Source organism: Calonectris borealis, chromosome 1 (genome assembly GCF_964195595.1).
Source record: "Calonectris borealis chromosome 1, bCalBor7.hap1.2, whole genome shotgun sequence".
NCBI classification, from domain to species: domain Eukaryota; kingdom Metazoa; phylum Chordata; class Aves; order Procellariiformes; family Procellariidae; genus Calonectris; species Calonectris borealis.
In genome coordinates this window covers 102157033-102183906 of record NC_134312.1, presented here as the reverse complement: position 1 = coordinate 102183906, position 26874 = coordinate 102157033, and the positions used below count along the sequence as shown (strand labels likewise).

Below are 26874 nucleotides of genomic sequence, written 5' to 3'. Positions count from 1 at the left end.
AAATAAATTGGAGGAACTTTCAGATTGCTGGAAATGTCAAAATCATTGATCTTTCTCACCGAAGCCTCACATACCTTTTCTGAATTTAATTTTTGCTGATTATTCTTTTAAGTCTGATTTTCATCTTCTCCTTGTTCTCTATCTTAATAGCCAGCAACCCCAACACGCACAATAGCGGCAACCCCCATTCAGCCACTTCCACAGAGCCAGTCAACACCAAAGCGAATCGACACTCCCAGCTTGGAGGAGCCCAGTGACCTTGAGGAGCTTGAGCAGTTTGCCAAGACTTTCAAACAAAGACGGATCAAACTTGGATTCACTCAGGTGAGACTGCGTACCTTAGTGCCTGCCAGTGTGGAATCTGAGGTCTCATCTTTCAAGTCTGGAGGGAGACTACAATTCCATCTTTTCCTAGGAGAACCTTCTTAAATAGGGTTATGCTCTGGCCTTTATGTGGGGGATTTCTAAGAAATAGCAGAAAAAGCCGTGCATCCATCTTACTTCCCTGTTGGTTTTAAAGCATAGCCATTTTCTCAGCAGGTACGTGCATTTACCAGCTCCAGATGTCATTGCATGTGCACTATTCATTCTATAGGATGTGAAATGAATGGGACAAAGCACTTTAAAGCTGCCTTCAGAAGTACAAAGTTCCAAAAATCATACAGCACAATTAACTGCTCTGTGTGTTTAAAAAGTATGTCACAACTGTGGATTTGCTTTGGATGTCAAAGGGTTTTTATCTCTGAAGCGTATTTTCCTATTAAACATCAATGATTTCTATATTTAATGCTTTTGCTAAGGTTCCTAAACAAAACCTGAAAGGACTCTCACTTTGAAGTTCTCTCCTTACAGAGGTGAACTGGAGTTGTTGTTTGTTTTGGTTTGCTTAAAAGCTCAGAAATACCCATAGAGCAGAAGAAAAGTAATCTTGAACATAGTGAAAATGGTTGAATGAGGAGTACAATTAAAAGTACAAAGTACATTTATATGTGCTGTTATTCTGTTGAAGAGAAATGCTACTTGGATCCAAGGTTTTTTTCTTATTGATATAAAAATGAATTTTTTTCCCCACAAAATTAAAATATTTATCCAGGTAAACAATTGATTTTGGCAGGAGTCTGTGGTAAGCATAGGCATGTTTTTGCTAAAAGAAATAGAATGCAAATATTAAAGTAGGTATTTAAAAGTCTGTGCTCAGAGCAGTCAATCCAACATATGTGATTTGTTTCCCACCCACCCTCCCCGCCCTCCAGAATAAGTACATCTACTCTAGCTGAAAGTATGTGCTAAAGTCAGATTTATTTTTCTGGCAAAGTCCCAAATGTTTGAAAAATCAGGGTTCATAATGAAAGTTCCTGGCAGCATCTTAATTATAACTCAAGAACAGAATGTTCTTAGTAAAATGAAGTGCATTTTGCTGGCATGTGTGCCTCCTTCTCTCCCTTCTTTCCACTAGAGGGAGGCACAGAAATACAAGTGATGGACACACACAAAAGCTAGAATAGAGCAGAACAGAATAGAGTAAAATACAATAGCTTCCCTATAGCTTGACTGAGGAGGTTCATGTAGATCTTTAGTTATTATGTTTAATCTGCCCTGCTGTGAGATGATTATAAAGGCTCAACTAGACTTTTAAAGTTATGGGTTTACCCTTCTTTATTGACCGTGTTGTGAATTTTCATGGTGAGGAAAAATGAACACAACTGCTCAGGCTTACATTTCAGTATTTGCTTTTGAGCTCAAAAAAGGGGAATCTTGAGAAAGTGATAAAATTGCATTTGATCATTCCTATCCTACTCTGAGTTTGTATGTGTGTAATTAAGCAGTTCTAATAACTTCTACCTAATTGCATAATTGGATGATAATTAGAGACCCCTATTACTTTGGTTTCTTATAGCTGGATAAATAGACTGCCTTTCAGAGGATAAAAGAAATTTATTTCCAGTGGTACTGTAAGCTTTTTCAGACTCAGGCCACCCTTGCCTTTCAAAAATAATTGAAAGATTTAGTTTGCATTGCAAACTAATCACTTACTACATTCTGTCTTGTGAGCAATATAACAGGTTTTGAACTTCAGCAGTTCTGTCTCTTCTCCCACCCTGAAAAGTGGGTGATGGATTTAAATCCTTTTGTTTAATTGTTTTCCTTAAAAATATCTCCACATTTGACATACCGAGACACGGTGAGCGTACTGCATCTTAGTATTATTGCAGGTATGTGGCTAATTGGTCAGTACAGATTCAAGCTATGTGAGCGAACATTTTAGACAACGTTATTTTTATTCTGTAAAAGGTATTACCTCTTCTAGTCTGTCTGAGCTTCTTAACAGACCAGTACACACAACAATGATGTGCTTTATAATCAGTTTCAGTTCAGTACCAGAGCTTCATTCAACCTACAAAGTAGATCAGATATGTACAGTACCTTTATCCTCTGTTCCATCCATGCTTTCAGTGACCCATCCCAATATATAAAATTCTCATCCCAATGTGTAAATTCCTTTGCCTACAGCTGAAATGCTGCCACCTTTTGGCATTGAAAACTATTGACAAAGAAATGGTTAACTATTCATTTTAAATCAGATGTCAAATGTTAGTAAGAACAACATAAATACCAGAATTAAATTTAGTCAGGGGACTGGAGCAAATTTCATAACTCTTTCGTGCCACGACATAAATCAGCTTATCTCTAAAATGGTTTACATAGCCAGGTTTTCTTCTTCATAAACCCAGTAGAGCATCCATGTTACTTCTCTTGGAATGATTTATGAGTTTTAAAATGCATGGAATCCTGGCATATGGGTAGAGGTATAAATGTGAGTTCCCACATGTTTCCTCTGATTGAAGGGCATACAAACTAATTGTTCTGGTCCTATTCTAGGAAGGAAATTGTTTTCTTTATGCAACCTGCACAATTTACTAAGCTTACCAAAGGTTGTTTTCTTCCTCGCTTGGATGTGGCCACTCTGCATGCTATTAGTATACTTGTGTCAAGCTGTGGTTGTGGATCTGACCTAAAAGGAAAGAAAGCAAGCTTTATGCACAATCCAACTAACCCACTTGCAATTAAACTCCACTAACTGTGCTCAAGCTTTTCAGTCTCTTCTCCTAGACTTTTCATTCTTTTTGTGTTAAAACAAAAATCTAAATTAAACTACTTTAGACCAAATAGCATACTTTAAAAAGAATTACATTTTTTTCAAAGGACAGGATAAAACAAGAAAACATATGGTGTTTTTAATGGCCACTATCAAGAATGGATTGATTTTTTTTTTTTTTAAAAACAAGACTTTCCAAGTGTAAACTACGTAGAGATGTATATATATATAGAGAGAGGTAGATATTAGGATAAGCAGAATGTCTGACAGCTAGCTAAAACTGAGTTTTGAAAAGTAGTAACAGATGTAAAGAGATGATCACCTGTCTGTAAATCTTCTGGATAGCTTTTTGGCAGATGGGTAATGGTAGTGAAGACTACAGTTAATCACTATTTGAAATGGTTCAACTTCTTGTCCGCTTTGAAATGTGTATCTACGGGGAGAAGTTTGGTTTGAACCTCAGAAGATGCTAAAAGTTCAGATAAGAATATTTTTGCATCTATTTAAATGTGATACATGTTTGTAGACATCTTTTCAAGAGCGTTTTTCTACTAATTTGAGAACATTAATTCACTGCATTTCTGCTTATTTGAACTTTTCTTCTTCGGTGTGAGATACGCAGATACTTAAATCTGCTCCTAAAGAGAGCTTGGCCTTTACTTAAAGAACTAAGAAAAAAATTGCAAGTTAATATTCAGTGGAATGTTCTGCTCAGTGATAACGCAAAGAAGACAAAGCATCAGGGATTTCCTGAAAAGAGTTAAGCTGGTTAAACTGACTGAGGTTTGACATTTCTTTATGATTATTCGCTTTAGCATGAATCTTGGTAGTGCCGAGCAAGTTTCTGTGAAACTGAAATCCCATGCAGCAGTGGAATAACTAAGAGAACACAAGAATGTGACAGGATTCCTTGCTTTGGAAGTGCCTATGTTAGTGAATCCCTTTTTTCTCTTTCTTTGTCCAGGGTGATGTTGGGCTCGCTATGGGCAAACTCTATGGAAATGACTTCAGCCAAACTACCATCTCTCGCTTTGAAGCCTTGAACCTCAGCTTTAAGAACATGTGCAAGTTAAAGCCACTTCTGGAAAAGTGGCTCAATGATGCAGGTGAATGAGTCTGTATATTTCTTCACCAGCCTACCAAAATCAGTAGGGTTCTAAAAAACCCTGAAAAACTGCATCGTTTGTGCCCTTACGGTTTTATGAAGCCAGCAATCTTTGTAACTGTCCATGGGACAAACAAGAGTGTAGGAATAAGTGTCCATCCTTCCTTTTCATGTGCCCATACGAAATCGTTCCAATATGAACTTTCAGAATTGTGTTCTACAGCCAGCTGAATAATTGCATGGGATGAGGTATAATGTGTGTCGTGGTTTTCCTCCTTCATGTATGTTAATGCATATAACTTCTAATCCTCTTCTAGCTTTCTTTTTCAGATGTGTAGTAGAGAGAGGGTTGCATGGTTTGTTGTTTCAGTAGGCAGAGCTTATTGCATTCATCTCCTCCCACACCCCTATGTGCATTCTTTTCATCTCTCTCCAAGGGTCTGTATAAACACTCTCTTTCTCCCCATAGGAGGAGTTTTCTGTGGGTTAGGTTTTGCTTTTTCCTTCCAGAATTATTTTTTCCTGGGAGATAAGTTATTCATGATGCCAGTGTTGGTAGTGTTCCTTTTTGTTTTCTTTTTTTTTTTTCCACCAGCAAAAGGAGCTTGGATGGTGGTGCTAGGTGTTAGGATAGAAAGTGTTTAAGAGTCTGTCAGCCAGTTTTTTTCTTCCAAGTATACAACTGTACATAGTATAAAACTGATGGATCTGCTAAACAGATGGCAGGGACGGTGTGTGCCTTCCTATTTTTACCAAAATGAAGAGAGCTTTATGCTGATGCCTACAGTATTCTCTGAAATTTTGAAAGTAATTGGATGCAGTGTTGAAAATTTGTCCTGCATTGAAACAAGGAAGTGTCATTCTATTGTGCTGACAGGGGTTATCTTTAGGTAATGTAGATCTGTGATAGAAAACATAAAGATCTTCACACTGAGTGCTCTAGTCCACAGGCCAGTGGTCCCCAAACCTTCCAGCAACACTGTATGAGTCCAGTGCTGCAAGGAATGTCATAGTTTGCTCTTCCTGCTAGCCTGAAGAAATACTTGGATCTGTAAAGTTAAGTTAAGGACTGCAAACAGTGTCAGGGGCTTCACAGCCTGGAAGTTGGGAACCATTGTCTTTGGCTCTGATTCAGTTTCATGAAAACCTTTGGAAGAAAGATTTAGGTGACTTTAAAGTCTACTTTTAGGTAAAAGCAGGCAGGAGAAGCATACCGATGATCCCTTCCATTATGTTACGTTGGAATGTTGGAGCATTTATTGTTACAGAACTCAGCTTGTTCTGTGGGGTGTTCAGGATGGAGAGGGGTTTCAGCACATTTATGGGTGCCACTACTGAAAAAAAAAAAAAATTAGAAAATAATGAACTGAATGTACCTTCCCCATTTGAGCCTACCAGAATGGTCTTAGGCATTGTGAACTTTGACACCTGCTTATCACCCACAAACCCCAGTGCAGTGAGGGATCTGCAGCCATAATTAATCATTTTGTTTAAATTTCGTGATGGAACCTGCCTGTTGGTTATTTTGCACTTTCTGCTACAAAGTGGGGTCAAGTGTGTTCTCTCTTTGCTCTTCTGTGGAGCCAAAAAGACAGGATTAGGGGTTGACAGCTAGAGACCTAGTGAAGGTAAGGAGGGGGAGTTGCTAGCTGTGTAGGCTGTTCAATAGAACTGCATAGCACTGAGTATCAGCTAAGATCTCCAGAGAGAAGAGGTTGAACACTGTGAAGCTGGCTATGAACTTCCTCTCGTGTAGTGCAGAGTGGGCAAAAGAAATTTCAGGCTGCTCGGATTTTCATAGTTGCCGGTGACTTACAGCTGTGGCTCATGGATATTAGTTACTGTTCTTTTTCTTTAAACTGTGACTTGCAGTGAATGAGTCTGGGGTGGAATGACGTAAGGGAGACAGAAACTTTTTATAGGTATTATAAAAGGGATACTGTGGTAGCATATGGAAGCAGAAAGCACTCTCTGGGCTTACTTGTAGCTTTTAAGTTTCAAGTATATGTTGTAATTTACAAGTACAACGATTAATGCATGTGTCCTTCAGAAATCTCTATATATCTGGAATAGATACAGAGTGGGTTTTAACATACCTTGCACAGATGAAGAACACTTGCATTAGACTGCGCTGCATTAAAATAAAATCTCCTGATTTGTGTTACTTTCTTTTTTCAGAAAACCTCTCATCTGATTCAACTCTCTCCAGCCCAAGTGCCCTGAATTCTCCAGGGCTGGGGATCGAAGGCTTGAACCGTAGGAGGAAGAAACGCACCAGCATAGAGACCAACATACGTGTGGCCTTAGAGAAGAGTTTCCTGGAGGTCAGTGATCCTGTTGCTCTGCTCAGCCTATAAAGAAATGAAGAAACTTTGCTTAACAATCATATCTGTTAGAGTGAACCTATTAGTGTGCTATTTAGGAAAGTGCTTGTACTAAACAAGGTGAATACAAAGGCTGTGCCAAGAAGCATGCATCAACGTCTACTTCACTTTAAAAAAAAAAAGAACGCAAAACCCCTCAAAAAACTTGCAGTTCGCTGACTTTGTGATTTCACATTCCGAAATACTGAGCCATAGATCTAAGCTTGATATTCTGCATATCAAAAAGAAGAAAAAAAGATTACCCTTTCTGAGGATGGATAAATGGGGTGACAGTCTAAACACACATAATGTGAGGTTTTTAGCTGGCCTCACATTACTCTTGTTAGGCACTTTGTGCAGCTGGATGGGCAGATAGCCCCTGTAAGTAGCCAGCTCAATCTGCCTGTCTTTCATTATAGGTCTAGACAACTTGGGGTTCATTTGACTATTGCTATAGTTAATCTCTCCTATTCCTTTTCGAGAGGTGCTGAAGGAAGAATTTCCTTATCAAAGTCTAGAATTCCTTGAAGGATTAACTCACAAGTCAGATCCCTTCTCTCAAAAAGAAGCGTGTGAGCTTAGTCTTCATCAACTGTCTCTGAGGAACACAGCTTACTATTGGTAGAAATGTTCCTGTAACTAGGAAAACAGAGGGCAGAAGTATCTATTATGGTCTATCTCTACTGTACCACTGACCAGATTCTGGATATAAATGGCCCATCCAGATTTCTGCCTAGCTATAATGTAAAACTTCAGAAGGTAATTTCACAGCTTTTCAAGTATCGTTTTCTTTTCTCAGAACCAAAAGCCTACCTCGGATGAGATCACCATGATAGCTGACCAGCTAAACATGGAGAAGGAGGTGATCCGCGTTTGGTTCTGTAACCGGCGCCAGAAGGAGAAAAGGATCAACCCACCCAGCAGTGGTGGAACCAGCAGCTCGCCCATCAAAGCAATTTTCCCTTGCCCAACCTCACTGGTAAGAATCAAGAAACTGGATTGACAAAGATCACTGGAAGAGATAGTTCTACTGTGCTCACCGTGGAAGTTGCACATGCTACACCTTCTTTGTACAGCAGACTTCTTCTCACAGATTTATATTTTACTGGCATTTTAAATATCCTACTTGCATACTATATAAGAGAGAGAATGCTTACAAATCAGGCAGTAGTTGGGCCTTCAGTTTGGGTGTTTTATTTAGTCAGCTCGTGAGTCAATATTCTGACTAGCAAATTCGCAGTTAGGGTTATTGCTTTGAAAATATTCCAGATAGTAACTGCAGTTTATATCTGGACTTCCTCTCTTGTTCAAACTGATTTTGTAAAATAATAATAATAAAAAAATACTTACAGCTCTACCCCTTCCCTCTTATTTTGGCTGCTTTGATAAGTAGATGAGCAGCAGTAGAACATATCATTTGGAGACTTAAGTCACACAAATCCAATGATACTGTTGTTATCACTTTTAGTCAGGAATGATTTATGTAAAAAAAGACATGGAACAAAGGAACAATTTAGCTAATACTCATGTAATTAATTTCCCACGCTTGTATTTGCCTCAGGTAAACACAAACTTCATGAAAATAAGAGTAACAAAACACATGCATCAAGGTTCCTTCAGCTCCTTTGCTACCAATGTCCATGGAGGTCTGTTTTCATAAATAGAAACTGTAGCTATTAGATTTCATAGTAGCTATGCTAATAGGAATGTGGTGGAATTTATGTAGCCTGTAGCTGTCCTTTTGTAGTATTTATTCCACCCTCATCACTGTAGTAGCTAATATCTTCCAGTACTTCATTAAATCATTAATTTTGGTGATGTGTCATTCTTTCCCCTCATCCTTGTCTCAGGATGGGTGCATGCAACCGTTTCTTTCAGGGGAAGGGATGTGTTAAATGTACATAGTCTTTTTTTTTTATTATTTCTTTTTTTTTTCCCAGTTGGAAAGCAAGGTTGCATGCCTTGCTACCAAGGCAGAACATAGTGAGATTTATGATAGTGTGTTTTAGTAACCGTTCAAGTTTACTCAGACTGCAACTTAAGAAAGCTTTCCGACATAAATTTCCCTTTTATTATAAACTGCCATTGTATGTAAGAAATTGAGGTGTTAACCACAGTCTCCATTTTTTCAGTGATGTTTCACTAAGCATTTTCACCCATTGTAAGCTTCTCTTAAGACTGTGCTACCACTCAAATGGATGTTCCAGCCCTGCTGCCCCTAGCTTTCACTGACTGCGTGCTTTGTTGATTCCTTGTGTCAGCTCTGGAGATTATGTGTCCATAGGATGATTGGGCGTAGTTTACTAGTTTGACAGCAAATTAACCATGTGAAGAACAATGAGAATTTTCAGTAGGGCCAGATAACCAATCTGACTTGTAGCCTGGCTGCACAAGTGCTAGGGCTCTGAAGCAGGATTGGAGGGTAATGCTCCTTTTGATGGCAGCCTACTTTTGCATTGGCTGAAGTCAGTCATTGTAACCACGGGGTTAGCTGTATTAATTCTAGGTCATTCACTGCCCTGAAATATAGATTGTGACCTTGGCCTTAACTGTTCAGTGGACAGATGACAGATACGATGTTCGGGCTGCATTTGTGGGAAGTGTACTATGTATCTAGCTCTTCTTTATTTCATACACTATTTGAGATGGACAGAAAGCTTTTAGATCTGTCCCAGTTGCCTCAGTCTTGTTTAAAATGCATGAAGCATTTGACTTCCTATAAGAGGATGTGCAGTGTGAGACAGATTTCTCTGATGATAAACTTAAGGTAAGAGAGGGGAAAGGAGGAAGGGTTTAGCCTATATCCTTGGCTATGTTCTCTTGGGCAATTCTAAAGGATTCATTTCTCTCATTGATGTATAACAGCCTTCAAATATTACTGTTGGACACCATTTCTTGTCCATAAAAAGTCCTTTCTCTCCTTATATTTCATTTTTCCTCATAAGCTAGTTTTTCCAGTTGTAAACCTTTAGTGTTTTTTATCTGTAACGTCTTCAGTTTATTGTCGCTTTCTTGTAATAAGCTGTCCACAAGTAAAATTAGCTAATGTTATTTGAATGTTTTAAAATTCAGAGATCCCTCCTCTGGCACAAGGAAATTTATCAAAGTAGAGCTTATAGTTTGGTTGAGTAAAAGTGAGATGTTATTCTGTTTATCCATGTAAACACATTGCCCTAAATACCTTTGGTAATGCTGGGGCATTTAAATAATTTTATCAGAGAAAGAGATTTGGAGCTGAAAGGATGTTTAAACAAGAAAAAAATCCATGCAGAAATAATATATTTTGTAACTCTTTTTATAAGAGTGACTCTATTAAAACAAGGTGAGGTCTTTTCCAACCTGTATGATTCTATGATTCTATGTCTTTGGAGGGAGGCGGAGAGGGAGGGCTAACTTGCAGTCCTGACAGTATGGATGTAATGGATCTATCTCCCTTCAAATACTGAAAGATAAGAGTAAAGATATTGCTGGTAATTAGAGAAGGTACTATGGTTGGTCCACTGAATGATAAAGTAATGGAATTACAAAAAAGTTAGCTTATATGCAGTGATTTCCGTGATAACTTCCTCAGCTGAGGATGGGAAGAAAGAAATCCAAGTCTGGTAGCTAACTCAAATTTTTGTCTTTTAACAGTTGAGCAGTTGTATTCTTTTTTGACCTCCAGGTGGCAACCACGCCAAGCCTTGTGACTAGCAGTGCAGCTACAACCCTGACTGTCAATCCTGTGCTCCCGCTGACCAGTCCTGCTGTAACTAGTCTGTCAGTCACAGGTAAGGGCTGATTTCCCTTGCCCCCGCATTAACCTCTACCATTTTCCCCCTTTAAGCTCTTCAAAAGGTCATTCACTGGTCACACTGGTATCCCAGGACATTCTTGTCATTGTTCCTTGTTACTCCACTAGGAAACTTCAGTCTTTGTGACCATGCAGTTGACTTTTCTGGGTATAAAATCGCAGGTGATGCTGGAATGAAATATGCTATATTCCATTGCTAGCTTCTAGATTCTAGAGCTCCTCAGCCTCCTCTTGGAAGTGTCATTGCATTATAGTCTGAGTTTCTCATTTGGACTCTTGGTGCTTCTTGGTCCTACAGAAATGTGTGTTTGTCTCCTTTTCAGTTGGATGTGCAGTCCAGTTCAGGTGGGTAGTGGTTTCTGTTCAGTCATACCTGTGTTTTGTACTGATCTAACCAGAATCAATCTTCTAGGCACAACAGAAACCACCTCCAACAACACGGCAACAGTGATTTCAACAGCACCTCCAGCTTCTTCAGCAGTGACATCACCCTCCCTGAGTCCTTCCCCTTCTGCCTCAGCCTCCACTTCAGAGGCATCTAGTGCCAGTGAGACCAGCACAACACAGACAACCTCCACTCCCTTGTCCTCTCCTCTTGGGACCAGCCAGGTGATGGTAACGGCATCAGGGTTGCAAACAGCGGCAGCAGCCGCATTACAAGGAGCTGCACAGTTGCCCGCAAATGCAAGTCTTGCTGCCATGGCTGCTGCAGCAGGACTAAACCCAGGCTTGATGGCATCCTCGCAGTTTGCAGCTGGGTAAGGATGAATTTTCACACCCTTTTGGGTGAGGTGACAGAAGAGGAAAGGAGAATTCTTAGGATTAATTCTATAGACTTTTATGTATCACTATTTTCTGGTAGCTGACTTTGTGATTCTAGTGTCATTTATCTCAAATTCTGCAGGTTTACTTATAGATGGTAATTGGCCATTCCCATCAATGTACACAACTGTTTGTTTCATTTTACGGATGAAAAAGTTGTGTTGCAGCAATGTTGTGATTTGATGTCATCCATCCCACTGCAGAGCTTGACTTAAGAGCTGCAACCTACCAGTGAATCATAGAATCTGTTCTACTAATTCTAAAGTGGAGAGCTAGCCTAAACCCATTTCACACCTCTGTATTCATTTCTCCATCATGAGCAAGAAGCTGTAAAAGATGCATGATCATGTATTGTTGAAGGTTTAGTTTTAAAAATGTTGCTCTGAAGTGACTCTTTGTTTCTTCAATTCCTCTTGATTTACATCTTTCTTACCTGAATTTGGGAGATGTTGGTAGCTCTCTAACAAGTGGCAGTTTCCCCAAAATACTTTACAAGAATATTTTACAGCAACAATCAATAGAAGTCATGTATTTACCGTGCCTTTACTTCAGGCATGTCGCTAACCACACAGTTGGAAGGCAACATCTACTCAAGGCATCATGAAGGAAAAACTAAAATAAACTAAAATTAGCCCTTGATCTCTGGTTTTTCCTCCCTCCCCTTCCCCCTCCCCCCCTTTTTTTTTTTAAATATAATGGTGTACTTCTACGCAGTGACAACCTTTTCTTAAAAGTAACACTCCTCCTCTTTGTCTTTTGTTTCTTCTTCCACGATCTTGTTTCCTGCAGAGGTGCCTTACTCAGTCTCAATCCAGGGACATTAGGTGGTGCTCTCAGCCCGGCCTTGATGAGCAACAGTACACTGGCAACTATTCAAGGTCAGTAGTATTCTTTTTAATGCCTCTCTGTCGTACAACTGGAGTTTACGTGCTTGGTTTTTCTCTACCAAAGAACGCTGACTCCTCAGTACCAGACATAAATGTTATGGGAGTAAAGGCTTTACAAAATTTAAATGCGCAAATACATTTTATGTATCACAGAGATAAGAGCAGGTACAACTTCAGAAAGGGGATTAGAACTGTGTATGATCTTGTAGAGATTTACAGGAGGCATTTAAGATACTGAATGTGATCTGGAATTTATTTTGTAATCCTCCACCCATTGGCGTGTATCTCCAGCAGGTCAGAGATTTGCTTTTTATAGCTCTTCTAGCTTAAGCTTGGGCAGAGTTGCACTGTTTTGAGGTCTGTTAGGAGGGCAGTTCCAAGCAAGACTTGATCCGGAATTCTTGTCCTCATATGTATTTAAAAAGAACCCACAACAAACAACCTACCTCCTAAAGTCCTTATGTAGAACTTTAAATCCATAAATCTTTATTCAGAGGAGTAAAGATTTATTTTGGAAGTCCCACGCAGCCAGAAGTTTCCACTGACTTTAGCAAGAGTTGTTCTCAGACTTAGCATGTCACCTGTAAAAACTAGATCATGCAAGTGCCTAAAGAGCTAGTTAATCTATGTATTCAAATATTCTCTAAAGTAGCTTAACAAATCTTGTTTCCAGGGTACAAGAAAAAAACATTTCGTAAAGTGTCACAGATAAATGTAGGAGATCATAATCTAGGGTAGACTGAATCCTGTAACTGTGAGAGTAAGTTGTAACAGTGGTTGTATGTCAACATTTAAAATGTTACACTCAAAGTTATATGACCTTCTTCATCTTGTGATAGCTGTCATTTCATGTGAACACTCATCTCATAGAATCATAGAATACTTTGGGTTGGAAGGGACCTTTAAAGGTCATCTAGTCCAACCCCCCTTGCGGTGGGCAGGGACATCTTCAACTAGATCAGAGTGCTCAGAGCCCCACCCAGCCTGACCTTGAATGTTTCCAGAGATGGGGCATCTACCACCTCTCTGGGCAACCTGTTCCAGTGTTTCACCACCCTCACTAAAACATTTCTTCCTTATATCTAGTCTGAATGAACCCTCTTTTAGTTTAAAACCATTCCCCTTTGTCCTGTCGCAACAGGCCCTGCTAAAAAGTTTGTCCCCATCTTTCTCATAAGCCCCCTTGAAGTACTGAAAGGCTGCAATAAGGTCTCCCCGAAGCCTTCTCTTCTCCAGGCTGAATAACCCCAACTCTCTCAGCCTTTCTTCATAGGAGAGGCGTTCCACCCCCCTGATCATTTTGGTGGCCCTCCTCTGGACCCGCTCCAACAGGTCCGTGTCTTTCTGGTGCTGAGGGCCCCAGAGCTGGACGCAGTACTCCAGGTGGGGTCTCACCAGAGCGGAGCAGAGGGGCAGAATCCCCGCCCTCGACCTGCTGGCCACGCTGCTTTTGATGCAGCCCAGGATACGGTTGGCCTTTTGGGCTGCGAGCGCACATTGCTGGCTCACGTCCAGCTTTTCGTCCACCAGTAACCCCCAAGTCCTTCTCGGCAGGGCTGCTCTCAATCCTTTCATCCCCCAGCCTGTATTGATAGCGGGGGTTGCCCTGACCCAGGTGCAGGACCCTGCACTTGGCCTTGTTGAACCTCATGAGGTTCACACGGGCCCACTTCTTGAGCTTGTCCAGGTCCCTCTGGACGGCATCCATCTCAACCCTTTCCAGTACAGGTTGCCTGAATGTACAGGTTTTCTGTGGCAGGAAACATAGACCAGTATTGCGCTTAAAGATCTGAAGAAAGGCATGATGGAATTAGTTTAGGAGCAGATGACAGAGGCATTTTAGTATCTGCAAGGTCTTATGCACTCTTCATAAAGAGTTTTTTAAAAAACAAGCTATGATGACATGTCGTTAGTGGTGTAGAGAGCACGCATATCAGAGAAAGGAAAATGCAGAGACCAGTTGCTTTTAGGCACGTTTTGCATTGTTGCTTGCTGCTAATGTTATGTCCTCCCTGCTCAATTTTGCCTTTTTTAGCTCTTGCATCTGGTGGCTCTCTTCCAATAACATCACTGGATGCAACTGGAAACTTGGTGTTTGCCAATGCTGGAGGTACTCCTAACATCGTAACTGCCCCTCTGTTCCTGAACCCTCAGAACCTTTCTCTGCTCACCAGCAACCCAGTTAGCTTGGTCTCTGCAGCTGCAGCCTCCGCAGGGGCCTCTGGACCAGTCGCCAGCCTTCACGCCACCTCCACCTCAGCCGAGTCCATCCAGAACTCTCTCCTCACGGTGGCCTCTGCGAGCGGGGCCACGTCCACCACCACTACTGCCTCCAAGGCACAGTGAGCCGGGCTGAGCTGTGCTGCCAGCAGCCTGTTTCACTGTGCGGTGGGATTGGCTGCCAGCGGGGTTTATAAACTGAAAATGTGATGGGCATCCTCTCGCCGTGTTGCTGGGGACAAGGGAGAGAAGGAAAAATACAAAAAACAAAAGCAAAACAGGAAGGATTTAAAGCTGGGACAGACATTTGCCTAATTTTATAATAAACACTGTCTTTTCAGGATCGCTTCATGGATCGGAGAACTTTCTAACCAAAAATGTAAAAAAAACAAAAAACAAAAAAAAAAACAAAAAACCACAAAAAAAGTGAAAGGACTACTTATCATTTCCAGCAGTCACAATGACAAGTTAAGGTGGGTTATCAACTCAAACATAGGAAGGGGATTTCTTGTTTCTTTTTGGTCTAAATATCTTTCTTTTTTAATTATCATTTTATAGGTCTGTTGTACAGGCCATTATGTCATACAAGGTGTTTATAATCGTATCAATCGCGTTGGGGGTTCCTTTCTTAACTGGTACAATTTAGGCAGGCCTGTATTACTGGTGTATCTCTATTATTATTATGATGATGATTATTATTATTATTTTTATATATATAGTTTGGACGCGTTTGTCTTTTGCTCCTGGATTATTTTCAGCGAGCTCCCACACCACGGGGGGAGGGCAGGAGGGTGGAGAGGAAGAATGGAGCACAAGCAGACTTTCTGTCCTGATCTTCTGGGAACGTTCTGAACAGTTTCCTCATCCTTGAATTTGTCTAATGGTTACTTGTAGGGGTCAGAAGAATTTATGTTCATCATTTGCGCAGGAAGCAGTGTAGCGGTAGAGATCATTGTGTGCAAACTTCCAGGCTGGTCTATGCTTTTTAAGCAGAGGTAGGAATTAGTTCCAAACTGCAGCTCTCCTTCTCTCAATTATTTAGACAAAATGGCCAAATTCTGCTCGTAGCTTTGTGTGCGTTGTTCCTTTTTACTTCAGAGAGTGGGATTTGACCTCCTGAGTCTAGACTGTGTGACATACTGGTGGCTCTTCTGTTCTATTGATTTGATCTTGCTGTTAAGAGCACACACAAATATTTAAAAAATGTCAAGTTACCCAGGCTAATTGGCAGTATGTAAAGCAGCATTTACAGTCCTAGACTTCCGCCAGGTGAATTGGTACAGGATTTCAAAAGGTCAGATTCTCCCTATTCACAGCAATATTCCTTTTCCGTTAATTCTGATGCTTCCAACGTTGTATTTAGAGCAACTTTCTAGTAAAAAAGTGCTTCTGACTGCCAAACACAGAAGCCAACAATATGAGAGCAGAAGTTGCCATCGTTTATGCCAACACGATAGAGCTGACTCTGGGGCTTTGCACATACCCGGGTGATCTCATGTAGTCTCTGAGCTGTGATGCTGCTAGCTATGTAAGCACGGCGATAAGCATCTCTGACCAGAGCGTCAGGGCTTGCCTGCCGCTGTAACGATCTTTCAAGGTTGATTCTGATCCATGTAGCAAAGGGTATTTACGTGGATGAGGAAGAGTAATGAACTGTACAGAAGTTAGATCTGTATATTCTTAAATATACAATCTAGTATCTGAACCAAAAAAAAGATTTTTAAAAAGAGAAGACTGGATCACTGCAATGCAGTTCACTTTGAACTTTCCATTCCTGATGGATTTAAAGGTTTCTGCCATGTGTATAAAACGAAATTACTTTTAGCTAGCGAGGGTATTAGAAGAGTCCCTTTCCCCCCGCCCCCTTTTCTTTTGTCACCAGAGTGTCCTAAAATAATGAGCTGATGCAGCTATGTTCATTTTGTTGATGATTCAGGGGGATCCTGGAGCTTCTCATCCAAGATCCAGAAGGCAGCAACTTTAAACTCTACATATGCTTTGGTTTGTGACCTGAGCATGTGGGATTTGTGTTTGCACTCAAGTGGCAGAACCCCTTATCTCTCCCCCCACCGCCATGGTTTTGCTCTGTTCATCTCTAACTCTCCACCTTCCTGTTTTACTGAATATTTAAACCAATTATCCCTAAAACTTCAAAACTAGTGAACTGCAAGCAGGGAAACTAACAAATGTCCGTCCACCGTTTCTAATGTGTTTTTGATTTTTTTATGTTTTATTTTTTTAAAACTAAGCTTGAACCAAAGTCAATTTCTAGCAAGCTGCTGTACTAATGGACTAGTTTGTATAAGTGCAGTTCAGATGCAGAGAGGCGATAGATGCTACTGACAATTTCTTTTTCATTTGTCTTTTGTTTTTATTAATTTTATATAAAAGTTGCTGCTTGTTTTTAATCTTTTTTTTTTTTGGTTGGTAATTTGTGTTATCCTTGGGGCAGACTCTTAACTTGATTTTAATTTGTTTTCTTTTGTTTGATGTGTAAATAGAATGGCAATGTCAGAGGATTGTTAATCCAACAGGTCCCACCCTTATCCCACCAGTATGGATAAATTTAAGTATTTTTGATGTGTCTCTGACTTCAGGCCATGCAGGAGACTTCTAGGGCTATGAATAATACTGCAGAAATGGAAATGGCCCACAGTAATAGCTTCAGAGCAGTAAAAGGTATAGCTGAAGAAGGCGAGCTTCAGGGAGGTAGGGAAGAAGTGGAAGGGGAGATGCTGGTACCCACTGTGTTGGTCTGGAGGCCATAGCTCCAGAACTACCGTTTCTACCACAGGAATGCAAGTCTCTGGGACTTGTGTTCAGTGAAGTAAGAGGACGGGGAAAGCTGCAGCTGTAACGTTCATTCCTGACTCTGAAAGTTCCTGCTTACTTTCACGCCTGTGCAAAAATACGATTTATCAGGAAGCTTATTTTGTTAAAGGGCGGATACTACCGGTCTTTTCTCCGATGTATCCTCTACTCCCTAAGGGTTTTGTGGTGGGGTGAGGGGGCATGGTCCTTGCATACATCTAGGAAACGCAAAGAAAGGTGGGCCTTAAATCAGCGTAAAATCCTCTCTCCACAGTGCAAAGAGACTGTGCCGTTAGCTGTCTGAATGAGTTTTCATGTCCCATTCTTGCTGGTTTGTGGTTGGGAGAGGGTCTTGTTGAGTACATATCTGGAACACTAATGCAGCTTGGATGGTTTATTTATTATAAAAATCTGCTTTTTTTCCTGACTACCTTTGCATTGGTCACATGGCTTTGGTGTGAGCACCTTATACCCCCTTACCCTCCTCCTCTCTACCCCATCACCCTCTCTGGGGCCCAGATTCCAGGGAATTTCTTAGCAAGTCTTTTTCTGAGAGAAACTGGAAAGAGCAGCCACATATCCAGAAAGGGCTTGGTTTTGCTTGCAGAAGCTGAGATAATACCCAGACAGCACATATCCCATGGTGTCCGTCACGGTGTGCTCTGATTCATTGTCCTAAAACATCCCAATGGCTGACTGTCGCTTCTGGAGCCTGCTTTTCATCCCTAGCAGTGTTTTGTCTCATGGATGCTGGCTACCTCCAGTGTTTAGGTGAAAGACGGAATTCGGATTGGCAGCGGGTGTACATCTGCCTAGTTAGAGTGCATACGCTCCTTCGGAGCATGAGAGGAATATGAGATCATGTACTAGAATTTAGCAGAAGTGTCTTTTTTAAATCATAATCATGCTGACAGCAGAAATGGATGCATCTGAAAAGAGACAATAACAATTGTATACAGACCTAGTAAATATGATCTGAGTTCATGAGCGTTGAAAATAGAGAATTATTGTCCCAGTAGACACTGGGACATGCATTGTCGCAAACTTGCTGACAGACCCAGGACATTTATTTAGCAGACAAATTTGATTTTTTCCTCCGATGACACAAAGTTTCATCTCTGATGCCAGTATCAGTGGGTTCATATGTTGAATGGAGACGATTTTCTGTTCTACACTCACAGTCTTAAATCCTTACTGTGCTTTTTAGGGGAAGATTTTCTGTGCAAATGTTCATTTCCAGACAGCCTTCTAGCTGTATGCTGGTACATTTGCTCCTGTATTGATTTGTCAGCCAGGACCAGAAGGAATTTCGTAGCTTGTTAGAAACGGATAATAGCATCTCTTTTTCAGAGCTCCATGTCTCTGTATTTAAAGATGTGTGGGATGCTTTTCATAGTTGCAAGCATGCCAAAGGACATATGCAGGAAAAGAGAAGGTGAAAAACTCTCTCGTTATAGCCAGGGACAGTTAGCTCAAAAAGCAAGAGATTTACAGAGGCACAGATACAGATATGTCCTGAAGGTCTAGAAGAACAATTTAGAAAACAGCTTCAGGATGAGGTGTTGTAGGTTGGTGATGAAATTTTTTTCTGATGTTAGGGCACTTGATCTCCTCAGAACGCACTCTCTGCAGTCATGGTAGAATGATTCATGAACAGCTCATAGAAACTACACACAGATATGGCTGCTTACAAGAGTCACATCTGTCTATTTAAATTGCCTTAAGAGGATTTATTTTGTTTCTGAGTTAGTGTACAGTATGTGTTAGTCTAAGCACATTTTATCATGTTGCTCTGAGATGGTGTGTATGTGCACGCACTCAAAAAATTTTTGGGGAGATACCATGCTTGTTAATGCACAAGCACCTGATTTTTCAGAGATTTTTTTTCCAGCCCATAGGCTCCTGTTACTTCATTTTTTTGTTTTTCTTTGGGTAACGTGATGACACATTATTGTTCCGCTGCTTCTTAAGATCCTCTGCTTCAATAAATAGTTGTCGAAACGCATGTTAAATTTGGATTGAAAAAGTCACTTTACCATGAACGGGAAAGCTGTGCTCGGCTGAACCAGCAAGGAGAACACACTTGAAAGTTAGTTGGATCTTCATGTAGGAATATGCTGCTGCTCAGTAATTTTCCTCAGTAATTTTGTTTGGGTGCTAGTGAGGTTATTTTGTAAGAGAAAACTAAAATGCCAGAACATTAAGAGGAAGATGTATATTCTGATGGCTTGAATTATAGACCTTTTAGGACATCAGAAGCTTCAAGTTTGAATTTTATCTTTAAATGAACAGGCTAACAAAGAGATTTTCAATGAAAACAGTATAGCTCCTGATGTATTTGGAGTTACAGCTTGTGATTTGTTGCACCTTTTAGGTTAATCAGGGAGACACCATCAGCATTCTGCTGGTCTTTACACATGAGAACAAATGTTCTCTCATAGTATGATAGCTTTTCATTTGAGCAAGAGCAAGCCACTGCCTCTGCTTTTACCCCTTTTTGTGTTTTAATTTTACATACTTTACAGTGAGCATTAAATATAGACAAAAATTTTATACTTCTGATCTTTTGGTATCTTGCCAAATCTTTTAGGATAATTAATTCCTTTTTTTTTTAAAAAAAAAAAGCATAGAAATAACCACTTTTGCTCAGGGGGCAGTAAGAGAATGGCTGTTACCAAAATATGTTAGAGAAAATTCTCCATGTGCATCCATGCCAATGATTGTGTGAGTAATAGAAAATTTCTTTTTTTTACCTCTCTTGGAACTATAACCTGATGTTTTGGTTCATTCCAATGTTTAAATGTCACCTCTGTAAGCCTTGCGGTGTGCTTTGGCTCATCACACGCTTCTGCAGTTGAGTTACTGAAGGAGACAGCAGTGTAAATTCCTTAGCTCTGCGCCCATTCCTGCAGAGCAACATTCTTTAAAACAGAAATTCCCTCTTTCTTTGTTATAAATGGAGCAGAACACCTGTTACAGCTGGAACCGTACCACAGATACTAAACCAAAACAACATCTAATTTACCTTAAATGCCAATTGATATTTTCTTAGATAAAAAATTACTTTACAGGATCATCTTAGAGAGACAAGTAACTTCTCACAGTCATTGGAGTGTTTTGGGACAGACGAAATAGTGCACCTGGCCCAAACTTTCAATGATATTTGGTTTTAACCGGAAGTTTAAAATGTACATCAAATTATTGCCATGTTGACTTTATTAAGAGTCACTGTTTCTGTTCTGCCTGAAACGGTTAAATGATGTTTATCCACAGGGCCTGGGTATACCTGTTGGATGTACACCTGACTGTTGCCTAGGGTGGAGTGTTACCAAAGGAGTAAGCTAACCTGCTGCCCCCACTGGGTTTATGGTTGACAGTCCTCACATAGCCAACTCAAATGCCTTTATATTTTTGCAGCCAATACCTCTTTTTACTTCTCCCTCCCTTTCCAAAATACTATAGCAATACAGAATTCAAGATACATACCTTGCAGAGGTTCTGCTCTTTTCAGTTGTTCAATCTCACTCCTTTTGCTGCCCATGAGTCTTTCTCTTCTTTCCAGCGGGAAGACCCCTAAAATACTTTAAAGATTTTTGACAGAAGAGGCTTTGTCGTAAAGTTACTGACTCACGGTTTGCAATTTCTTGAAATGTTCATGTCTTTTGCTCTGTGATCTGAACAGTACCTGGTTCCGTGGATGTCAGCGCAAGTAGTTTCAGCTTTTGGGACGACAGAAAGAGGCGATTCCCATACTTGCATATCTTCACAGGCAAACACACACAGTAACGCGTGAAAAAGAACTTGGTCTTTTTTTGGCTTATCTATCTTCATTGGATCTGTCTGCCATTTCTCCCAGGACACTTAGTGGCTACATGCTCTGAGCTTTTACCCCCATGGGATGCTGTTAGAAGGGTGTTAGGAAGCTTGCACTGGAACTACAAATAATTTAACTGCAGGAGAAGGGAAGAAGACACCTTTTGGTTGAGTAGACAAATAAATTCAGGATGTAGAACATACCCGGTACTTCTTTTCTGACCAAAGTCCCCAAACGGAAGCAACTCCTGGGCTTTGTCTTGGGGCTGCTTTTAGCTCCGTCTGCGATACCGTGCTAAGAACCATCCGTAACTGGAATAATCTGGGCCCCCTCCCTCCCTCCCTCCTTGTTCCTTCCCCCGCCTTCCCTCAGCGAAAGGTAGCACCATACAGCTCTGAGAACAATACTTATGGGTAGCAGCTGGCTTCTGGCACCTTCATAAAATACCTCAGCATAGCTTAGCATTGTCGCAGAACTGGTTTTAAACTGAAAAAATCAGAAGAGAAAAGCAAACTTTATAAATAGTGGAGATAATTCTAGCTGTAGAGTTTAGTTGAACTGATGTTTATTATGATTGATAAACATGATTATGCTGTATGTATTTGAGATCCTGTTTATAGGTTACAACTTTATAGGGTCGGGTGGGGGTGGGTGGATGTTGGGGGCAGAGAAGGGGGTTGACTGTGTTAGAAGGAAAATGTTTGCTCATGAATTTTTTTCCTTGTATCTGTCTTGCCAAAGGAAACATTTTGTCGCTCCTGGGTTTGGGATTGTTGTTTGGTTGGTTTATCTGTGGTCTAATCTGCAGCACAGCACGTGGTGGCATGCAGGTTACTGATTGGGTTGCTGTTCAGGGTCCTTTCGAGTGTGCGCACACTTCCCTCCCTCTTGGCCTTTCCTTGCCCTTCGCTGGGATCGAAAGATGAGGCAACGCGTATCCGCGAGGCTCGGGGGAAAGAAGATGGCTGTACTGGGTTAGAATCGACCTAGGTGGTGTAAATCCATTTCAGTTAGTTGAGCTGCTCCAGAGCTGAACCGGGTCCGTTGTGTTTAACCTCGGGGAGGGAGAAGAATGGTTGTCGCATCTTAATCTATCTGGGAGAGCAAAAGTGAAACAGGTTCCTTTTATCCCCCTTGTCTTGTTACTGAATGTAGGGCTTGTAGTGCTTGATAATAGGTGGAAAACTTTTTAAACACTTCCTTTTCTAATAGCAATGCTAATCCTGTCTAGACCAAAAACTATGAAAGAAAAAACCAAACTGAGAAGTGGAAGCTAACCTACTCCTAACACCTGGCTGGTATGCCTGAAAGGGTTGAAATACTGTGAGACGGTCGTGGGAGAGGAGCTTTGAGGGGTTGTTGGCGAGGGAGTGGGTCGTTCTCCTGGCATATGTCTTGGTGTTGCGGTGGGGTAGCAGCAGAGCGAGTGGTTGTTGCCTGGGGAGGGTGTTGCAGCCCCCTCCGTCTGGACCCCACGGCTCCCTTCCCATTTCCCTTCAAGGCCGATGGGGTGGGGGAAAGGGGAGGGGTGTGCGTGGCTGTGTGTGCAAGTGCGTGTGTGCGCAAGCCTGGGCGCCTGGCTGTGTGTGGTGATGGAGGGAGGTGGGTTTCTAAAGGAGCTCGACTCCACTGGGGTGGGAGAATTCCCAGTGGCCTCGTAGGGAACCAAAGGCACTGATAAGTTGTCAGCTCTGCTGTTCTCAGAGCGGGTAAGAGGAAAAGCTGGGTGGGGGTTTTTTGAGCTTTGGGTCGGTGTCCCTTTCTGTAAGGACCTCATCTCTTGTGGGGACTCCCACCTTTTCTGCATAGAGTGGCACTGGCTCTGTGAAGACAAACGGTGTGGGGGGCTTGCCCAGTGCTGCAGGTCTTAGGCTGATGCTGGGATACAGTCAGGGAAAACTGTTTCTTTCCTTCGAAAGTGGAAGCAGTGTAGTCCAAGGTCAGAGTCTGTTCAACAGCTTTTGCGTATGGTCTTTCTCTTGAGGGAGGGACCTTCAAGACTCCTTTCTTTGCTCCCCAAAGTAGCCTTGTACATGTTCATGTATCGTGCTATAGGGCTGAGTTGTTTTATCGGTGAACTTGGTGAGCTCTTGTGAAGGAAGGGAGGGAGGAAGGGGGAGAGGTGGGTTGTCCAGCTACTCTTCCTCCGGATGCCAATCGGGTTGCAGAACTTCACTGAAAGCTTTACTAATAGAATTGTTGTTCTGACATTATGTAAAAGTGGTATTAATATTGTGTGACTTTTCAAAGAGCTAGTTAGATTTATAGATAGGTAATAGGGATATTGAAGAAATGACTTCTCAAAGAAAAGAGCACTTGGAACAAAAGAAGTGGAAAACAAGGTGTGCTTTAAGGAAAACAAATCTGAGGAAGGAAATGAAACAGCTTGTGGGAGGCAAGGGAAGATGACACCCTTTGGCGTTCCTTAGTGCTGCTGAGGCTCGGCCCCAGAACTGGAACATACTCCCTCTGCCTTATTTCATCTCTCTACCAAACAGGACATTGTCAAGTAGCTCAGACCAAAATGCTGATCTGTCTTAAAACTGTGTCGGTCTGCTGGTGATTATTCTCCCGCAGAGCTTTACATAAAACCGTAAGATACTTAATTTATCAAGTTAGCTTCCCCTTTCCTCCCAAAATTCTCGTATCGTTGTAGGCCCCACTTCAGGATTCATACTGCCTTTGCTGAGTTTTGTAGCAGCAGCTACTTAAGCCCTATTCCCTGAATGTGATAACGTGTGCGGACAAAGCTGGCATGTTGCGGTGCTGTAGAAATCTGAAATTATTAAACAGAAGGAATCCTAAGACATTGGAAATGGCACGCCAAGGGGCAAATCGTGGAGATTGCACAACTCCCTTGAGAAACAATTTAGGAACGAGAGCACCCGTGACAGTGTCCTGAGAAGAAGGCAGTTGAGACAAAACCTTTAGTTCTTCCCCCGTTCACTCTCCACGTGTCGGCCTCTGTGACCCTGGTGCTCCCTGCACCCGAGCGAGTCCGAGGGGAAAACGCAATGCGAAAGACTTGGCGATCAGTGCCGCTCCCCGCAAGTTCCTGGGGAGCTGGACTGGGCCTCCTGCGAGGCGGGGAAGAAGGGAAGGGATCGCTGCAGAACCGCCCGCGGGGGGTTTGAAGAGGTCTGGAGCCGCGCTGGCCCCCGCGGGGCACCTCGCGTGCCAGCGGTCTGTGGGAAGGACCCGGGCAGTAGCTGCTTCGTCCCCGCCAGTGCCGTTGTTCCATTTCCTTCCTCTGTGGTAGTATCTAAGGCTAGGTGTGAGTAGGTGTGGGGTGTTTATCCGCCACAGGTACAGGAGCTGTCGTATACCTCATTTCTAACTCGTAACCGAGTAACTTGCTTTAACTTTCTCCAAACCCTACAGAGTTGCCAAGTCTGCCCTCCCTCCTTTGATTAACACTGAACTCTGGCCTATAGCACCCCGTGACCTGCAACCTGGGGAGTGACCCCCTAACGCCTCTGAATGTCGCTGCTTAAAAGCTACTGCAAAGTGAGGGCAAATTGCAATCTTATCTTATTTCCTTTGGTTACAAGGGGTCCTCTTGATTAGTCTGTGAATATCCACCCCCTCCCCTCCACTCTCCGCGGAAAAGGGCCGCCCGCGCTGCCTTTCCCCACCCCGGGGCAGCTGCCCCGGGGCTGCGCTGAACTCCAGGGCCCGGAGGCGCTCTCAGCCCAGTGCTGCGTACACGCTACTCACTTTTTAACATGACCAAAAAAAGAAAGAAAAAAAAGAAAGAAATCTGCAAATATTTAATTTTCTTCTTTATTATTTGACAATCCTGTATCCCTTCCCCGCTCCCCAGCCTGGCCAGAAGCTGCATCCTTAACCCGGTCCATCTTTATTTGAATGTAGTTCCCCTACCCCCATGGGAAAGAGAAGCTTTGTCAGGTCACGGTGGCTGCTATAAGTCGGGAGGGGGCGGTTTCTTTGTTTTGTTTTGTTATTTTAAAATTTCCAGCCAAAACCAAAGATTTCCTAATGATTGTATAAACTCAAAACAAACAAACAAACCAAAGACAAAGGGCGTCTTCAGCACCAAGCCCACCTGTGAGGCTGGCCGGGCCGGGGCGAGGGTCTCTGCCAGCTGCCCGCCCGGGGGGGACCAGCCCGGGCCCCGGCCCCAGGGGCTGCCCCAGGCGAGGGGGCGCTGCCCCGGGCCCGGCCTCCCAAACACCCCGGGCAGAAACTCACCGCCCCGGGATTTGGGGCAAAATCCGGGGCGCAGGCGCTGGGAGGGGGCGGCCGGCCGGGGGCTTCGCAGGTGGGTTGAGGAGCTGAAGACTTGGGTGCAGGATTGGCTGCTCTGCTGGGTGCTTTAACCCTCTGGGGGCTGGGTGATGTTGATTAATACACGCTGAGGTGCACTTCTGAGCTTCCCCCCTCCCCCGTCACTGCTTGGAAGAGGCTGTCCTGTTGTGAGGAATCCCTGAAAGAAGAAGAAGAAGAAGCAGCTTTTCATTTCTCCTCTAGTTCCTTTTTTCTAGATTTCTTTTATTTTTGCAGCACCACTGTGCAACTATGCATTGTATTTCTCAACCTTTTATGCTAGGTAGATGCCTGTGACTTTTTAACTTTTGGGGGGGGATTGCAAATGGAGGAACTTTTTACATGGATCTTTTTAATCTCAGTTGATTGGGGGGTGTTTGGTTCTAGGGTCATACAAGCTCTATCCCAAAGCAAAATCCAAATGTTAATATTATTAGCCTGATGCAGATACCAAAGATAATTTCTTTCCTGCAGAACCTTAGACTTGTGTATTAAGTACGATTACCCAGCACTTGCATTAGTCTAACCTCAGTAATTCCAAAGCTTAGATGTATATTTTGGTATATTTCTGGGATATTAAAAAATTGTCGTTTAAATTCTTGTTTGTTTCAGTGTAATGCTCTTAAAGTCATAGCATGGAGATAACTGAACTTGTCCTATTCTTAGTAGTTTGAAATAATAGTATTTTTGTATGTTTTGGGTGTGTCTATGTACGTATTAACATAACAGTTTTCACTGCCTAGGTGTTCATAAATAATAAAAAAAAAAAAACTAAGGGTTTTTAAACTGTACATAATATTCCATGAGGAATTTCCACTAGACCGCCAATTTGGATCGCATTTTCACTGACGGCCGCTCCCAACTGGGATTCTTTCTTTCTTTTTAAAGAGACAGCATGTTCTTTTTTTTTCCCCATGGACCTGAGGTTCTTTCTCAGCGTCAAGGGGTTTTCACTGTTTTTAAGGGATGGGCCAAAGAGGAAGTAGCTTAAATTTTGTTTTAAAAAACTACTTTACACATTCGTTTGAAAGCTAACCCTTTGTACGAAGAATCGGGAGTTGAAAAAGGAGCCCTTTCTTCTAAATCCGGCAATAGTTTTCAAAGAGACGACAATTTGTGAATGTCTGCAGCGTCTGGGCAGTCCCTTTTCGCTTCGTTTCTAAGTAAGAGAAATTTTCAGTCTTAATGGTTTCACTGCTCTGCGCAACTGCCTGCTTACACTGGCTGGGAGGTTTTTTCTCTTGCCCTTCCTCATATACTGCATTTATACGCTTCAGGTCAGCAGAACACTTGAACTCGAGGGCCATATGGGAGTACCTGTACCCAATCGCAACCCAAGCTTCTCTTGAGACTGAAATGTGAGAGTCCCACACATTTCAAAACCTTGCTGATCACACTAGGGGTGAGGAGGAAGGCAAAATGCTGTCTCTTTAAAGATGTCCTTTATTATTATTATTATTATTATTATTTTCCCAGTGGTTGCCTACAGATAGCTGTAGGCATTGAGAGATTGTGTAGATTACAGTAAATCAGAATGAAAAGGTAGATTTTGTGTAGATGCATTTGTCTGCTGTAATTTTTTATATATATTAAACTTACTGTAATTGTACAGTTCATTTCTGTTGTAAACATCATTAAACCATTTTCCAAGTGTTTTAACATGTATGCACTTGTT

General features: G+C 42.0%; 1 protein-coding gene across 15 annotated transcripts in view; it reads left to right on the top strand.

Annotated features, from left to right (window-relative positions):
- POU2F1 (POU class 2 homeobox 1) overlaps window positions 1-26858 on the top strand; it is a 121923-nt gene extending 95065 nt beyond the window's left edge. For 14 of the 15 annotated variants that reach the window (XM_075169798.1, XM_075169816.1, XM_075169826.1 and 11 more), the window contains 8 exons: window positions 151-324; window positions 4062-4203; window positions 6381-6526; window positions 7365-7544; window positions 10230-10335; window positions 10771-11116; window positions 11970-12058; window positions 14103-26858. In XM_075169798.1, the coding sequence (XP_075025899.1) occupies window positions 151-324; window positions 4062-4203; window positions 6381-6526; window positions 7365-7544; window positions 10230-10335; window positions 10771-11116; window positions 11970-12058; window positions 14103-14413 (1494 nt within the window). In that variant the 3' untranslated portion in view covers window positions 14414-26858. The remainder of the gene's footprint in view (window positions 1-150; window positions 325-4061; window positions 4204-6380; window positions 6527-7364; window positions 7545-10229; window positions 10336-10770; window positions 11117-11969; window positions 12059-14102) is intronic. The other variant, XM_075169856.1, reaches the window with a different exon arrangement.
- The last annotated feature ends 16 nt before the right edge of the window (window positions 26859-26874 follow it).